This window comes from Sarcophilus harrisii, chromosome 1 (assembly GCF_902635505.1).
Source record: "Sarcophilus harrisii chromosome 1, mSarHar1.11, whole genome shotgun sequence".
In the NCBI taxonomy this organism is placed as follows: Eukaryota; Metazoa; Chordata; class Mammalia; order Dasyuromorphia; family Dasyuridae; genus Sarcophilus; species Sarcophilus harrisii.
The window spans coordinates 278,563,440-278,581,169 of NC_045426.1; the positions used below are offsets into that span (position 1 = coordinate 278,563,440).

The 17,730-nt window shown below is 34.1% G+C and overlaps 1 protein-coding gene across 3 annotated transcripts in view; it reads left to right on the forward strand.

Moving 5' to 3' along the window:
* Positions 1–17,730, forward strand: part of SNX30 (sorting nexin family member 30) — a 184,878-nt gene that overhangs the window by 96,268 nt on the left and 70,880 nt on the right. For all 3 annotated transcript variants that reach the window (XR_004230322.1, XM_031943034.1, XM_012542727.3), the window contains exon 3: positions 725–835. Coding sequence is in view for 2 of the 3 variants with exons in the window: in XM_031943034.1 (XP_031798894.1) it covers positions 725–835 (111 nt within the window). In the remaining variant the exon portion in view is untranslated. The remainder of the gene's footprint in view (positions 1–724; positions 836–17,730) is intronic.

Sequence of the window (17,730 nt, forward strand, 5' to 3'; positions counted from 1 at the left end):
GGGATGGTGGGAGAGATCACAAGGTCATATGCATGTATAAATAGAACAATATAAGAAGAATAAATAGCAGATGGCTAAATACAAGGTAGTTTGAGGAAGGGTAATAAGCAGATGGAAAAGATCGCAAAAAGTTTCATACAGAATCTGGTATTTGAGCTGCCTCTGGAAGGAAAAAAGAAAATAAAGGAATGTAACCACTTGTGGTCTCCCAAAATATAAGGTTTAAAGCTCTGTTAATCCTCTACCCCTAGAAACCCTTACCACAAACAATTTAGCAGAAGGAAATGATTTAAACCTTTTCTTCTTTCAGGTACACAGCCTGTCTTGGTCCAGTAGCAATCTCTGCTTTCCCACCCTTCCCCAAGAGAAAATAGTGGGCTTCAGAAGTCTTGGAGGGTATTCATTGGAGCACTAACCCAGCATTTCTAAATACAGTTACTTCTGAGGGCCAACTCTGTTTCCATTTCTGTAAGCTAGGGGGGAGAAACCAAACCAGACATCATGATTCCAGTTTCTGAGTTTTAAGTTTGTAGAGCCAAGATGATTTGTCATCTAAAATTGAAAGTCTTTGCCACTTGGCTTCAGTAGAGTGGGGAGGGGTGAAGGCACTTGGATACATTGTTTCTGTAAATGTTATTTATTCTGAGAAAGCATGCACATGTTTTTCTTTATCTGCCTCCTCCAGTCTCTTTTTTAATTTTCTCTCCTCTTTCTTTTTTTGTAGACCAGTCGGATAGAATTTGACTTGCCAGAATATTCAGTTCGACGAAGATACCAGGATTTCGATTGGCTGAGGAACAAACTGGAAGAATCCCAGCCTACCCATCTTATTCCCGTAGGTAGTAAGCCCTTGTAGCTCGCTACTCAACTTCTCTGCATCTGGCTTTTTACAATGTGAATTGAATCTTTCGTTAAGTTAACAGCTATAAAGAACATTCACACAATATATTGTCTGCCTTGGGAGGACTTATATTCTAAATTTGTTTGACCCACATCACAGGTACATTGCTACTTATGGACACCACACATTTATCATTATCTTATATCATTAGTTTTTTGTTGCTGATTTGGGAAGACTCAGTGTGAAGTCCTCCTGGATGTTTATTCATCTGAACTGTCTCCATAAAAATTGTTTATGGACTAAGTTGTCCATGTCCTAAATAAACTTAGTATTAACATTGAATGTACAATTATAGTATGTTTGAGATTGAAAATGTCTCTAGAGAGTCTTTTGTTTTTTCCTTCCAAGCACTATACCTTACATTTAGGTAGTTGTCAGCAGGTAAATAGTGATACTTTTGGTTATTTGTCAAGAAGTTAACAGTCTGTGATTATCTGGATGTGGTTAAGAGAGAACACATGTGCTTAACAATTAACTTTTTTTTCTATAGAATTCTAATCCTTTACATTAGCAAAAATGTATAATGATATGGTCATTACAGTAACATTTGTCTGTATTTTTAAAAAAATTTCATTTAAAGAAGAGTACAGATACCAGTTAACAAATCTAATACCTTTCTTGTTAAAGTTAAATTCTAATTTTTTGCTTAATTTAGTGTTGTTTATTTCTGCTGGAGCTGACGGTCAGCAGCTTTCTGGTTCAGTTGAAACATTCCAGGACTGCATTGTTAGGGATCTCAAAAAGCCTTCAAAGATGCTTTCTTTTTCAAGAAGCAACCTTTAATAACTTTATAGAGAAAAAACTTAATTGTTTCTTTATACAATTCTTTATTTCTCTCTTAATTTTCCTATTCTGTCTAGCTTCCAAGGAGAGATTTTGGTATTTTTTGCAGCATGCCTCTGTTATCCTAGTCCACCTTTCTAGCTAAATGTAGAATTATAGTCCACTATAGAGTCAGTATTTACTTGTGTCTGTGTAAAAATCTTTTCTTTCTAAACAGGATATCTCTAGAAGTTATTTTATGTTACTTACCAGTATATCAGTTATTTTGTATTAAATCTAAACTATTACACACACACATAAACACACACACACACACAAATTCTTTTTAGGGCAAGCATTCTTAGCAGTATGAGCTCTATGGATAAAATTTCAGTGAGTCTTTAAACCTGGAAAGAAAAAAAATACCTTTATTTTCATTAACCCTTGATTTTCTTTATAGCTTTATGTTTTTATTTTAATGCATTTTAAAACATTATTCTAAAAAAGGAATGCTTAGGTTTCATCATATTCCTGCTTTATGGGCTTCCCAGCTTTGCAGTATTGCTTTGTGAACCTTAAGACATTGTAAGAAATGTTAACTGTTAAGCTGGCAAAAGGGTTTTGGAAATAGAAATTATTTAGATCAAGGGAGACTATTGTTATGGAAAATATATCTCCCTTTTGAGTTAAGGTAGTAGGTTATTGCTGCTAAATAAACATATCATAATACAGAAATTATAGAGGTAAAAACTTGGGTTTTATTATGCATAAGCACAAGTTCAGTAGGTAGAAAAATAATCCTGGATAAAGACTAGGATTCTGATAAGATTTCTTATAGAAAAAATTGTTATAGAAACAACAAGTAATTTTTCACATCCAGCAATCTAGCAAACTTAGGCCATAGAAGTTGAAGAACATAAAACAGAATCATAATCTCATACAGATTTTGTAGGTAAACTAAGTCTGTGGCAGATTAAACTGCATTTAGAGGGTTCACAATGGGTTTATTAAAAAGGGAGATTTACATACCTTCAGAGTCTTCGATGTGGGAATCCTTAAACATAATAGCTAAATCATTTTGGAATGCTCAAACTTCCCTTTAGCCTTTTACTTGAGAAATATAAAAATGTATTATTATTTATAATAAAAATATCAAAAATATTATTTCATGAGTCAGATTTTAGCTAGATGAGGCTAATATCAAACATTAATATTTTATTTTAAATAAACATATCAATGTATTGAAAATTAATATTACTAAAATTAAGTAATATTAATATTTAATACAATTATATATTTTTTAATTAATTAATTAAAGGTATCACTTCAGTACATATTATTCCTGGTACAAAACTATTATATTTATGGTCAGATAAAAATCAGTTTTTATAAAACAAATTTATAAACACTTTCACTTTAGCTATGAGAAGGCCTATCATTAAATCACTTCATTACTTTAGAATTTCACAACATGCTTTTTACCAAAACTGATAAGATTTGATAACCTTGCTCAAATACAAGATCTTAAGAAATCTGGTAACTCTTCAAAGAATTTTACAAGAGAAGAATTTACAAAGTCTGTCGTACTTTTCACTAACAGTAAATTATTATTATTATTCATTTTAAATCAAAATATGCCCATTTAAATTATTAACAGTTTTTAAACATTGTAACCACATTCTTTAACAGTTCAATTCATAATCTAATAGCATCCAGATTAAAAGAGAAGTTAATTTTCTAAGAATATAATCAGATCACTCTCTAGGTATAATTTTTTAAATTCATAGCATTTCTTATACACTTGATTTTCTCACAATCGTAATATAATAAAAATTAGCAGCCCACCAATAACACAAATAATATGGATTTTTAAATCATAAAACAAAACTGAATTGCTAGCCAAATAACATCAATTCAGAGGGATGTATTTCTGAATTATCTTACATAAAAATCATTTCATCTATCAATTTGGGATTCTGTATTGCATTTAGAAAGAAGTGTGGAATAATTTGAAAGCAATTACACTTTTAATTTTTATTCATGCAGTTTCTAAGTATATCACAATGACAAACACTAAGTGTATTTTGCATTAATGTGATTTATATAAAACATCACAATTATCCTAAAAGGAGAATACATCCCATTTTAAATGAGACTACTTCATAATATAATTTTAGCACAAATTCAAATCAGAATTGGATTTACAGTTACAAATGGTATCATTCAAAAATCTCGATTTTCCAAATAGCCATTAGTTGCCACCAACTCAAATTATAGGACCTGTTATTGCCAGCACTGTTGTAGGAAGAATTTGTGTAAAACAGGAGGCTGAAATAGATGTCTTCTGAGGCCTAAATTTCAGCCTTCATATTTTTATTTTTATCTATATCTTTTGTTTATTTTAATAGCAATTTCATTTTAAAATATATCTTTTTCCTGACCATTAACAGAATTAAAAAGAAAGCAGGAAAACATTTTGCATTTCAGCAGAATCAATCGATGCATCAGCCTTATCTGACAGCATATATAATATTCTATACCTATAGTCCCTTATCTCTCCAAAGAAGGGAAAAAAATGTATTTTCTATCTTGGTCGTTGTAGTTAAATAGCATTCATTTTCATTTTAAAAGGTTGTACTTTTAATGTGATTTTGTCAAAGGACTATTTTTTGTCAGACTATGTACCCTGATTTTTGGTTTGGAAAAATGGTATATGCTTCTGTGTGTGTGTGTGTGTGTGTGTGTGTAATAATATATATATATATATATATATATATAATATGTATATGAGTGTGAATATATATATGTGTGTGTGTATATGTGTGTGTGTATGTATATATATATATATATATATATATATATATATATATATAATATGTTGTTGAAACTGATATAAAGGAACCTTTGAAACTTGGTGAATCTATTATGGCAATGCTACACTAAGAGAAGTTATCAGTAATTATTGAGCTTACTAATTATGAAAATGATATCACAGGGAGAAATATTGTGTTGTACCCTGATGCTCATTTTCTATCATGATGAAATGCTAGCTTAGAATAGTTAAAAATATAACTTCTCATGCAATTTGAACACATTTTCTATTTCTTTGAGATTGACTTATATGAGTGAAGATTTATTGTAGTTTTTGTTTTCTTAATTTTGATTTCTCAGAGTGAATGTGTAAATAGCATTTGTTTCTATTTTAGCCAGAAACTCTGAGAGTCTTCTTTTCTCAAATAAATTTTTTTTGACTAGGTAAAAGAGACCATTTTTTGTTTCATTTCTTACTTAGCCTTAATTGATGAATGGCATTGCCTTAGACAAACTAAGACATGAGAAAGACTTTAGCTTAAAAAACAACAAAAAAACCCAAAAAACAAGCTCTCCTATTGCATCCAGATCCAACTAGTTGTCTTTTTTAAAATTTTTTTATTTTTAATAGCTTTTTATTTACAAGTTATATGCATGGCTAATTTTACAGCATTGACAATTGCCAAACCTTTTGTTTCAATTTTTCCCCTCCTTCCTCCCACTCCCTCCCCTAGATTTTAGGATGACTAATACATGTTAAATATGTTAAAGTATAAATTAAATACAAAATAAGTATACATGTCCAAACAATTATTTTGCTGTACAAAAAGAATCGGACTCTGAAATATTGTACAGTTAGCTTGTGAAAGAAATCAAAAATGCAGGTGGACAAAAATAGAGGGATTGGGAATTCTATGTAATGGTTCTTAGTCATCTCCCAGAGTTCTTTTCCTGGGCGTAGCTGGTTCAGTTCATTACTGCTCCATTGGAACTGATTTGATTCATCTCATTGAAGATGGCCAGGTCCATCAGAATTGATCATCATATAGTATTGTTGTTAAAGTATATAATGATCTCCTGGCCCTGCTCATTTCACTCAGTATCAGTTCATGTAAGTCTCTCCAGGCCTTTCTGAAATCATCCTGTTGGTCATTTCTTACTGAACAATAATATTCCATAACATTCATATGCCACAGTTTATTCAGCCATTCTCCAGTTGATGGGCATCTACTCAGTTTCCAGTTTCTGGCCACTACAAAGAGGGCTGCCACAGACATTCTTGCACATACAGGTCCCTTTCCTTTCTTTAAGATCTCTTTGGGATATAAACCCAGTAGTAACACTGCTGGATCAAAGGGTATGCACAGTTTGATAACTTTTTGAGCGTAGTTCCAAATTGCTCTCCAGAGTGGTTGGATGTATTCACAATTCCACCAACAATGTATTCAACTGGTTGTCTTTATCAGTATCTGGCCACTGGACCCATATGGCTCTAGAGGAGAAAGTAAGGCTGGTTTAAATCCAATTTACTTGCAAGTCAAACCTTTACTTTATTGATGTAATTGTCCTCTTTGAGAATGAATGACACTACAACAAGTAATCCACATTATAAAAAACAATCCATTAAAAATTCCTAATGATGTGGGGCAGAGAATAGAAAAATCTCTATCTTATGGGACAAACTGACTTTTTTGTGTCTGAACATTTCAAATGAAAAGTTGAAATTCTGATTTTTCTTAATAAATATGAGGCTTTCTATAACAAAAATTCCTTCCAACCCTCTGAAACTTGTATATTCGGTGATTTTTTTTTTTAACTTGAGTAAATAAATCATTGTAAAATCTTCAAATACCTCTTCTGATATAGAAAAATTAAGTCATTAATAGATAGAAAATTTAGAGCCCTAAAAATGAAAAAAAGAAAATAGACTTGCATATGAATCATCCCATCAATCAGTGCAAATTTTTCAGACCTAAGCAAGTGGGCCAATGTTTATTTTCAAAATCCAACTGCAATTTCAGTATTAATAGCCATTTTTTTATGAATGAATGAGAGAGGTATTTATTAAACAATTATTATGTACAAAGAGATACAAATAGAAAAATAAGACTTTGATACCCTAGGGCTCACATTTTAATGAGGGAGATAGCACATATGGAAGATTTTTGCTGTAAGTCAAATGGAGGTAGCATAGTTCTTAAGGTAGAAGCAAAGGATATGGTAATGCTTCTTCTTTAATGTCATGTCCACTGATAAATTGTTAGTTTCTGATGTTGAACCATTTGACAATATCAAGGAGTTTGGTAGCAAGACTTTGCTAGGTTTCCAACAACAGTTGCTAGATATCCTCACAGGATAATGGCTGAGGATGCTGTGCTGGACACAGCTGCCATTCCCTAAGCTCCCCTGAGGTATTTCAGTATCCAAGGGAAGATGGTAACCAAGATAATAGGGGTGTTTTGACTTGAACCCTAGTGGGTAGCCCTAATAAGTTCTTTCTTGTGTCAAGATAGAATCTATCTTGTGCCAATACCTCCCTTTGACTTTTAGTCCTTTGGTCTGAGCTCTGCCTTTTTGGTTAGAACATAATTGTTCATAAGTTTTCATCCAACTTATCTATTGGGAAATCCTGCTGCTCCCTCTAGGTTAGTTCGTATGTCCTATGGATGGTAGTCGGTAGGAATAGCTGGACTCTTCCACCATTGGAGTTGCTACCTTGGGTGATAGCTGTGAGTGAATGTTGAGCTAGAAGCAGCAAGTTTTGGGGAAGGAGAATGGTTTTCATGCCCATCTACTGTTAGTGGTTGGTTGGCAGCTGTTGCCAGTGGCGAGGAAGAAGGCAGAGTCCATCTCTACAACAGTTTCTCCTCTCAATGATGGCTGTGGGTATTGGGCTGGAAATAGGTCTGGAGGTTTGGGGTTTTCCAAGGTTTCTTGTGTTCAGCCCAAGGTCAGAGGATAATAGGGTAGTGATGGTGGTGGTGATTTGTTACTTACTGCATCCTTCTTGCCATGAGGATGCTTTGCTGATTTATTGAGTTATATTTGACTGCTCTGTAAGCCAACTCTTTATAAAATTCAAATACTCAGATTCCTTGTAGAGTTAATACACCTATTGATATTCATGTCTTGGTATGAATTCATTCATTTTTACAGTTCAGGATGTTGCAAAAGTGTAAGTTTTTATTTGAGGCCAGGAACTAGATAGGGAGAAGAGTGGTTGGAATCACAAGGAATTATAGAGGTTGGCAGGGTTTGAGAGAACAGTACACTAAATGACTCTGGGTCTCTAGGAAAATGAAAAGAAAAAAAAAAAACTAGTACATGAGAAAGATTGCTTTCTTGCTATTTTGCCTAAAACTAACCCAGATTAGTCATAGGTCATTTGTTTATTGCATTTTATTAGTATTAGAAAATTCTTGACTTTTACTTATATTTTTGCTTCTTAAAAGTAAAAGAAATTCTGAACCTGTGTCTGTGCTTTTTTAAAAAAAATTTAAAATAAATAAACAAACCCTCCAAAGCAAATGCTATTTGAAAGGTTAATTTTGTAAAGAATAATGAGGCCTCCTCCTACAAAATGCCATTGTTGGGCATTCAACATTGGGCCATTTGTTGAACTAGCATCATAATATTTTGATTTAATACAGTAGTCTCAAACTCAAATAGAAATGGAGGTCACCAAAATGTACCGAAGGATCCTTCTAGACAGCTTATTGAAAATTGCAAATAAACTATGTTTTATTATATTTTATGTACTTTATTAAATATTTACTAATTACATTTTAATCTGATTCAGGAGACATTTGGGATTATTTACAGGTCTCAGTGTTGCCCATCAGTGATTAATATCTCAGATAAATAGATAGATAGGCAGAGTTGGGGTCAATTCCACTTCTGGGGGCAGCTAGATAATAAAGTGATTAGAGGCACATGCCCTAGTGTTAAGAGGACCTGAGTTCAAATTTGGCCTCAAACATTTGCCACTTAGTAGCTTTATGATCCTTGGCAAATCACTTAATCCTGATTATTCTTGCAAAAAAAAATTTTTTTTTAATTAAAAATTTCACTTGTTTCACCAACTGGCTCGTGTGATTGGGAAAACCACTTCAACTTTATTGCTTCAGGCATCTCTGTAAGACTATCAGTTGGAGACCTGCAAGTTTATCAAAAACCTTTTTAGGGGGCAGAGGATAGAGCACCAGCCTTGAATTTAGGAGGACCTGAGTTCAAATTTGGCCTCAGACATTTAACACTTACTAGCTATGTGACCCTGGGCAAGTCACTTAAACCCAATTGCCTCAGGAAAAAAATTAATAAAACAAAACCTTTTTAGTTGAACTGGGATTAAGAATTAAGTATTTCTTCACCTTAAACCTGGTTTTAGACTTTCCCCTTTAGGAAGAAAAAAACTAAGACCTCAGGAAAGGGAATTGAGGAAAGCAACTAATTTTAGAATCAAAAATACCTTTTTCTAATTCAGATCTTTGCTTTCTTTCCCCATTCTCTGTAATGATTGGTTCCATGAGTTGACTTACTGGGCGCAGTACCCTTTTTTCCTTTTAGAAAGGATTAGAATATTGATCACAAGGAAGAAATTCTTTCAGCCTTTGAGTGGAATGGTCAAGGAAGGAATTGTGTAATTGGGGCAGTTTTAATAGAAAATTAAAAGATCATTTTAGAATGTTGATTCATTTCCTTGTTCAAGATTCCTACAAATGTTAATTCAAATTGTTTTCCATGATAGAGATGCCCAAAGGCATAGAGGCTCATGCCAGTTGATTCTTTTCTCTCTCTAACCTAAGGATGTTTAGATTTATTATAATGTTAAATCAATAAAATTGCTTCTGGCAGACTTGTGCCTAAGATAGTATTGTTTCTTTTTCTTTAAAACAAAGAAAGTGCTAACCTCTTTTGATCAAAAGAGTTCCTCATTTGGGAGTTCTTCATATTAATGAAATTACAAGTCTAATCCCTATTTTTGTCATGATATTAATGCCTCTTATTTGTACAAAATATATAATTTAAGAAATCTTTGACATTTGATCATATTTTTAAATTTTTTATTATAGCTTTTTATTTACAAAATATATTCATGGGTAATTTTTCAGCATTGACCCTTGCTGTTCCGACTTTTCCCCTCCTTCCCCCCCCCACTCTTCCCCTAGATGGCAGGTAGAACAATATGTGTTAAATATGTTAAAGTATATGTTAAACACAATATATGTATACATATCCATACAGTTATTTTTGCTACACAAGAAAAATCAGGTTTAGAAATACGGTAAAAATAATCTGAGAAGGAAATAAAAAATGCAAGTAGACAAAAACAGGAGTGGAAATGCTATATTGTGGTTCACCCTCATTTCTCAGAGTTCTTTCACTGGGTATAGCTGATTTTCTTCATTATTGAACAGTTGGAACTGATTTGGTTCATCTCATTGTTGAAGATGGCCACGTCCATTAGAATTGATCATCATCTAGTATTGTTGAAATGTATAATTTTCTCCTGTTTTCTGCTCATCTCACTCAGCATCAGTTCATGTAAATCTCTCCAGGCCTCTCTAAAATAATCCTGCTGATCATTTCTTATAGAACAATAATATTCCATAATATTCATATACCACAACTAATTCAGCCATTCTCCAATTGATGGGCATCCATTCAATTTCCAGTTTCTGGCCACTACAAAAAGGGCTACCACAGACATTTTTGCACATATGGGTTCCTTTCCCTTCTTTAATATCGTTTTGGGATATAAGCCCAGTGGAATTGGATCAAAGGGTATGCACAGTTTGATAACTTTTTGAGCATAGTCCCTAATTGCTCTCCAGAATGGTTGGATTCATTCACAGTCCACCAACAATGAATCAGTATCCCAATTTTCCCACATTCCCTCCAACATTCCACATTATCTTTCCCTGTCATTCTAGCCAATCTGAGAGGTGTGTAGTGGTATCTCAGAGTTGTCTTAATTTGCATTTCTCTGATTAATAATGATATATGGAGCATCTTTTCATATGGCTAAAAATAATTTCCTTTTCTTCATCTGAAAATTGTCTGTTCATATCCTTTGACCATTTACATTTGATCACATTTTGATTCTCATGATAGACCTGTGGGGTAAGTGAGTAGACTGTAGCTCAGAGATGTTTTGTAATTTTCTCTAAGATCACAAATGTAGTAAATTGTCTAGTCAAAACTTAATCCCTCATCTTCTGACTTTCTAGTTTTCTATCTTTCATACTACTTCCCTTTTTCCCTTTGTTTAAGGATTGGGCACCTTTTTTCTGCCAAAAATCATTTGGATATTTATAACATCATTCTTGGCTTCTACAAAATTATTAACTTATGGAACTCCAGCAGTGGGAGGTTGTTGTACCTAGCTTTTAGTTCGTCATTACCAGCAGTTGCCTTAGCAAGTGATTTCACTGGCCTTCTGTGGCCTGCAGGCCAGATGTTCCCCACCCCTGGTTTAAGACCACATTGTCATGGGCAGTTGGGAATACTCTGTGAGAAATTGGCTAGCCAAAAACTTGGAATTCATCATTGTCTTGCATCTTTCATGTACTGGTACCTCAGAAAAAAGCAAACAATAGTCAGAATTTATTTTATATGTCCCAAGGATATGTTCTAGTTCTCTGAGAGGTAAATGAAGAATTATTAAGTCATATATATATATATATATATATATATATATATATATATAATCTCATTTTTTTTTTTTTACAGTAAATACCTGGATATTATGTGGTTTAAATAAATCAGATGAGAACTTTTGTGAGAGAAATACTGACAACCTGCAAGTGGGATATTGTATCTTATGAAATTATTTTAAAAAATTGGATATGGAACTAAGATGGCAGATTAGGGGCCACTATCCAGCTGAACTCTCCCAACATTTTCCTTCAGATAACTTTAAAACCTCCAAGTGAAATTTTGGAGCAGCAGAGCTAAGAAAATGTCTGGATGAGACTTTTTTCCTGGTCCGAGAAAATTTAAGAGGTTAGCTGGAGAAATCTGTGACTATGGTGAAGTCCTGTTTACAGGCCACACATTCTGTAATGGCAGCAGCAGCAGTTTCAGGAATTCTTAGTCCAGGGTGGTAAGGGGTTTGATAAACTGGCTAATAAATGATTACAAAGCACCCATTATAGACACTATTGCCCATTCACAGTTCTGAATTTCAGGGCCAGGATAGAGAGGGCCACTGGTGGCTCTGTTACAAGGAAGCAAGGGGGCCTTATCACAGTCCAAAACAAAGTACATCCTGAATGTTTATAGCTACAGAGGACTATGGACCCTTCCTGGGTAAAAATCAGAGTGCAGACAGGAGAGCAGTGACTATACTTCTCCCAGGATCACACTACCTTGGAAGTTTCAAAAACTTGCAGATCCTTAGAATTGGCTCTGAAAATAGCAGCATAAAAATCCTGAAGTTTGGGACAGTGGTTCTCCACTCCCAGCTGAACAGAGCCCAACTTTAACATAAAATTCAAAGTCAAGAAGTAGGTGGGGAAATGAGCATACAACAACAACAACAAAATAATTTTATCATTAAAAAACTACTATAGTGTCAGGGAAGATTAAAACATAAAAGACAACAATGTGAAACTACTAAAAAAGTCTCAAAGAAAAATTGGATCCAGAGCCAGCAAGAATTCCTGGAAGAATTAGAGAACAAGATAAGGGCATTAGAGAAAAAAAGTTGGAAAAGAAATGAGTAATGCAACTAATTATGAAAAGAGAATTAACAGGTTGGTAAAAAAGGCACAAAAAAACCTGAAGAAAATAATACCTTAAAAAGAAGAATTGGCTAATCAAAGAAAGCTCACTAAAGAAAATAATTTCTTAAAAAACAGCATTTGGCAGATAGAAGCTAATGACTCCGTGAGATATCAAAAAACAATAAAACAAAGTCAAAATAATGGGGAAAATAGAAGGAAATGTGAAATATCTTACTGGTAAGTAGATCATACCTGAAGGCCATGATGCCTAGATATAATATTTATTTTTTATTTATTTTATTATAGTTTTTTATATACAAAACATATGCATGGGTAATTTTTCAACACTGACCCTTGCAAAAACTTCTTTTTCAACTTTTCCCCTGCTTCCCTCCACTGCCTCCCCTAGATGGCCCATACAAGTTAAATACAATATATGTATACATATTTATACAGTTATCTTGTTGAACAAGAAAAACCGGATTTAGAAAGAAGGTAAAAATAACCTGAGAAGAAAAAACAAAAATGCAAGCAAACAATAACAGAAAGAATGGAAATGTTATGTTGTGGTCCATACTCATTTCCCAGTGTTCTTTCTCTGGGTGTAGCTGGTTCTGTTTATTACAGATCAATTGGGACTGATTTGCATCCTCTCATTGTTGAAGACAGCCGTGTCCATCAGAATATGTAGTATTGTTGTTGAAGTATATAATGATCTTCTGGTTCTGCTCATTTCACTTAGCATCAATTCATATATGTCTCTCCAAGCCTCTCTGTATTCATCCTGCTGGTCATTTCTTATAGAACAATAATATTCCATAACATTCATATACCACAATTTATTCAGACATTCTCCAATTGGTGGGCATCCCTTCAATTTCCAGTTTCTAGCCACTATGAAAAGGGCTGCCACATTTTCACACATATGGGTCCCTTTCCCTTCTTTAATACTAGATAAAATATTTCAAAAAATTATACAGAAAACTTCCCTGATATTTTAGATCCAAAGGATGAAATAAAAATTGAAAGAATCCACTGATTACTTCCTGAAAAAGATTCCCAAATGGAAACGCAATATAAAATTATAGCCAAATTCCAGAGCTCCTAGGATAAAGAAGAAATATTTCAAGCTTCCAGAAAGAAACAATAAAAATATGATAGACCCAATCAGACTCATACAAGATTTAGCAGCTTCACTATTAAAAGAGCACAGAGCTTGGAATATGATATTCCAGAAGGCAGAGGAGCTAGGATTATAACCAAGAATTACCTAAGTAAAATACTTTGGGGGAGAGTAGAGAGGAATGAATATTTAATTAAATAAAGGATTTTCAAGTATTCTCGATGAAAAGACTAGAACTAAATAGTAAAATTAACATTCAAATAGAAGATGCAACATAAAAAGATAAACATAAAAGAATAATCATAAAGGACTCAACATTGAACTGTTTATATTCCTACATGGAAAGATAATGTGATTTCTAAGGATTTTATCATTATTAGGTCAGTTAAAAGAAATTTAGATAGAGAGCATAGATCTGAATAGATTGTGTTGGATGATCTCACACAAAAAAAGAAAGGGTAAGAAAGAGGAATGCATTTCAAGAAGGCAGAGGGGAAATAGAATGGGGAAAAGTTTCTCACAAAAAATGCAGACAAGAAACAGCTTTTACAGTGAAAGGGGAAATAAGAATATGGCAGAAAAGGCTTGAAATTCTCAAAACAGTTGGCTCAAAGGAGGAAGAACACACATACACACACATATAAAAATTTAACTTATCCAGGAAAAGAATAGAGAAAAGGGATAAAAAGAAAAATGGTAGTGAGGGGTGGGTGGAGTAAATGATAAAAGAGAGACTAGATTAAGGAAGGCAGGGTTTAGAAGCAAAATAGTCTTTTGAGAAGGAAAAGAATAAAAAGAGGGAAAAAATCCCAAGATAATGAGTTGGAGGAAAGTATATAGTAATTTTAACTGTGAATGTGAGTGAAATAAGCTCACTATAAAATGGAAGCAGATAGTAGACTGGATTAGAAACCAGTATCCCACATTTTGTTTATAAGAGTCATATTTGAAACTGAAAGACAGAGTTAAAAGTAAGGGACTGGAACAGAATCTAATATGCTTCAGCTAAATCATGATCTCTGCAAAGCAAAAGTAAAAATAAATCTAATTAAAGAGATAATCAGAAAAACTTTATTATGCTGAAAGGTACACCATGAAATAATATAAATGGAAGTTACTAATGATAAAAACCTCATTTCTCAAATATATACTGATGGACTGAGGAAGCCAAGATGGCAAAGAAAAGGCAGGGATACACCTAAGCTCCCCCAAATTCTACTCCAAATATTTTAAAATAATGCCTCCAAATATATTCTGGAGTAGCAGAAACCACAAAAGTATGGGCTGAAAACAGTTTTTCAGCCCACAATAATTTAGAAGAATGGCAATGAATGTCTCTCACAATGGGGATGAGAGTTTGGTTTGTGTCAATGCAGACCATGCATCAGCAAGCCAGCAGCAGACCTTGGAGATGTTTGAATGAGTGGTAGCAATGGCAGCTTCCACAAAGAGTAAAGGAGTCAGAAGACTAGTCAGAAGGAGATTAGAGGCCCCTGTGATGACACTGGGGACAGGACTCTGTTACCATACCCCATACCTGGGCCCAGGTCATGGTCTTGGGTCTCATTCTCAGAGTGAGAAGCACTAGCACACCAGAGCTTGTGGCAGCAGGGGAGCAGGGACCCTGGTCACAATTCTAGGTCATGCACAGATCAGAACACAAACTAGGAGAATAGTAAAGAGATTTTTCCTTAAATCATACTACTTTAGAAGATCTAAAAAATTCCAGATCCCCAGAGCTAGCTCTAAAAACAGCTGCACAAAAAAAGCTTAAAAGCTTGGGACAGTAAGTAGTTCTTCCATGCTGGGGAACAAAGCCCCAAATTTAACATAAACTTAAAAGTCAAGAAATAGGCTGGGAAAATGAGCAAACTACAATAAAAGAACCTGACCATAGAAAATTACCATGGTGATAGGGAAGCTATTGAATTCAGATCCTCTTGACTTCAAGGGTTGGTGCTCTGTCCACTGCACCAACTAGCTGCCCCCATTCTATATCTTTAAACAATAACCTCTCTACCAAAAAAAAAAAAAGGGAAGCTAGCTTTGCCATCAATCTTCTGAAGTCATACCTAGTCATACCTAGATATTGCACTGATCAGTTGTATCTTTCAAGGTTGTAATACAATTTAATACAAGGTTTAATACAATTTAATTTTTTTTTTTAGCAAAGTTAGAATTAGAGATATCTAGTACATTAAAACTAGTAGATGTAGGTAGAATCTTATAAGGTTTTGGATTTGTTTTGGGTTTTTTTGATGAAGAGTTGGATGTGTTTGTAGGCAGCAGACAAAGAACTAGTAGATAAGGAGAAATTCAGAATTGGAAAAAATGAGAGGAATGGGAGATGATATAAAGAGAAATCTGGGAGAGAAAAAAGAGAAGAAAATCAAAGATACATGAAGGAAGGTTTGCCATTGGCAAGGAGAAGGGTCATTTTTTCATTAGGGGCTAGAGTGAAGAAAGAAATAGTGGAATATTAGAGGAATCTGAGAGAGAAAAAGGAGGGGAGAAGAGAACTTATTTCAAATAGCCTGGATTATTTTTATTATTTTTTTTGTGGAAAAAGGCATGGTGATAAGAGGCAAGAAAAAGGACATAATGAGCAGAGAAGGTTTGGAATAGTTGTTTTGGTAAGTGGCATAGAGAATTGAATAGGAAAGAATAGAAGGATTACCTTGAAGGTTCATTTGGGATAAAAAAAAAAAAGCCATAAATTTATACTAGTCCCAGTCAGCATGGTTGTATGACTTCCAGCTTTAACAGTCAGTAAATAGGAGCAAAGGATGAATATAGTGGAAGTAATCCAAAGTTGGGGGTTACATAAAGGATTTTTCATAAAACTGCTGGAACGTATGTGTAACAAAGGAATAGCAGGAATTCCTTTTGGGGGGAAAGGTATTAAATAAATATTCTCAGACTGTATTTGTGTTGTTTAGTTCTGCTGAATTGGATTTTTTTCTTTGTTCTTTGATAAAAAGGAGAGCTAGTTGGGGAAATGGTAGGGGCAGAGGGTTGTCTTATATTTACATTTGAAGGTGATGCTTTAAAAATAAAAAAAAGAAGGAACAAAGTCTGTTCTTTCTTCTGTAGTTTATTATAGTTTATATATAAGCTCCTGCTCATATAAAGTATTATATTTTACAACCAAAGCTTTTACATCTTTGTTTGAAAGATACTATTGCATACATTTTAAAACTTTATTTAAAAATGCAGCTTTGAAAAAAAGAAAATTCTCATCCCATCTTGGGGATCAGACAATCTCATCTGCATTGATAGCCAGAAGATAGGCTAGGAGAACTTTAAATCAAACATCTTTTCCAAAGTTCCATGAAAAAAATTAGACCAAGTGATTTTATTTAATGCCATAAAATAGAAAGCAGCATAAAATAATGTGTGGAATGACCGTTTGCATCCAAATTTTTTAAAAGCCTGAGAAAACTAGCTGACCAAAGAATCCCAAAGGTTTGTGAAACTCCCAGAAAATTAACATGGAAAACTATGCATTCTTTATAAATTTGTAGGTACTTAAAAATTCCCCCCTATTCCTGATATCTAGCTGAGCCTACTTTACATCAAATGGTCTCAAAGCCACTCACAATCACAGCTGTATCTAAAAAAAACTAGATAGAAATAGCAAAAAATAGTGAATGAATTGAGCTGTGTATTTGGAGACAGGAAAACTTGGGTCTGAATTCCATCCCAGACACCTACTAATTGTGTGAATCTGGGCAAGTGTCTTAAACTCTGTGGGCCTCAGTTTTTTCATCTTGGGAGTGAATAGCCTCAGGTCTCTCTTCCGTCCTCAAATCTATGATCCTGTGATCATGTGAATTTGGCTTCCCTCTTAAGAATACCATTCCCCATCACATCCTTTGTGTTGGAAACAATGTAATGATGATGATCATTCATTCAAGTTTTTTCGAATGCCCACTATATTTGCAAGATATAAATGTGGCATTGGAACCACCATTCATTTCTTGTGGCTCATTAATGTTGCTAGATGTTAAAAGGTCAATTCAGAGTAATTTTCTTGTTCAGAGTAATAATGGAGGGTGGCAGAGAGAAACTAGAAAGTTGCCTGGGTTCTCTCCATTTTCTCTTGAAAACAATATTAAATCAAGCCTCTAAAAGAATTCTAGAATGACAAAATCCACAAAATGATGGAAAGAAACAACTTTCGAACCTAAGATAACTCAGAAGGACTTCAGGAAAGGTCTGCTTCATTTGGGTAAAAGGGGGAGTGTAGACCAGTGCAGGCAGTGTTGAGGTAAGCCAGTTGGAGACTTAGCCATAGCACAGATCAGCAACTGAGGCCCTGTAGTTCTGCTCCAGCAGGCCAATGGTACAACAAGCCAGCCGGGAGACCTCCAGCCCCAGTGTAGTAGGCAAACTGCCAGCTCTGG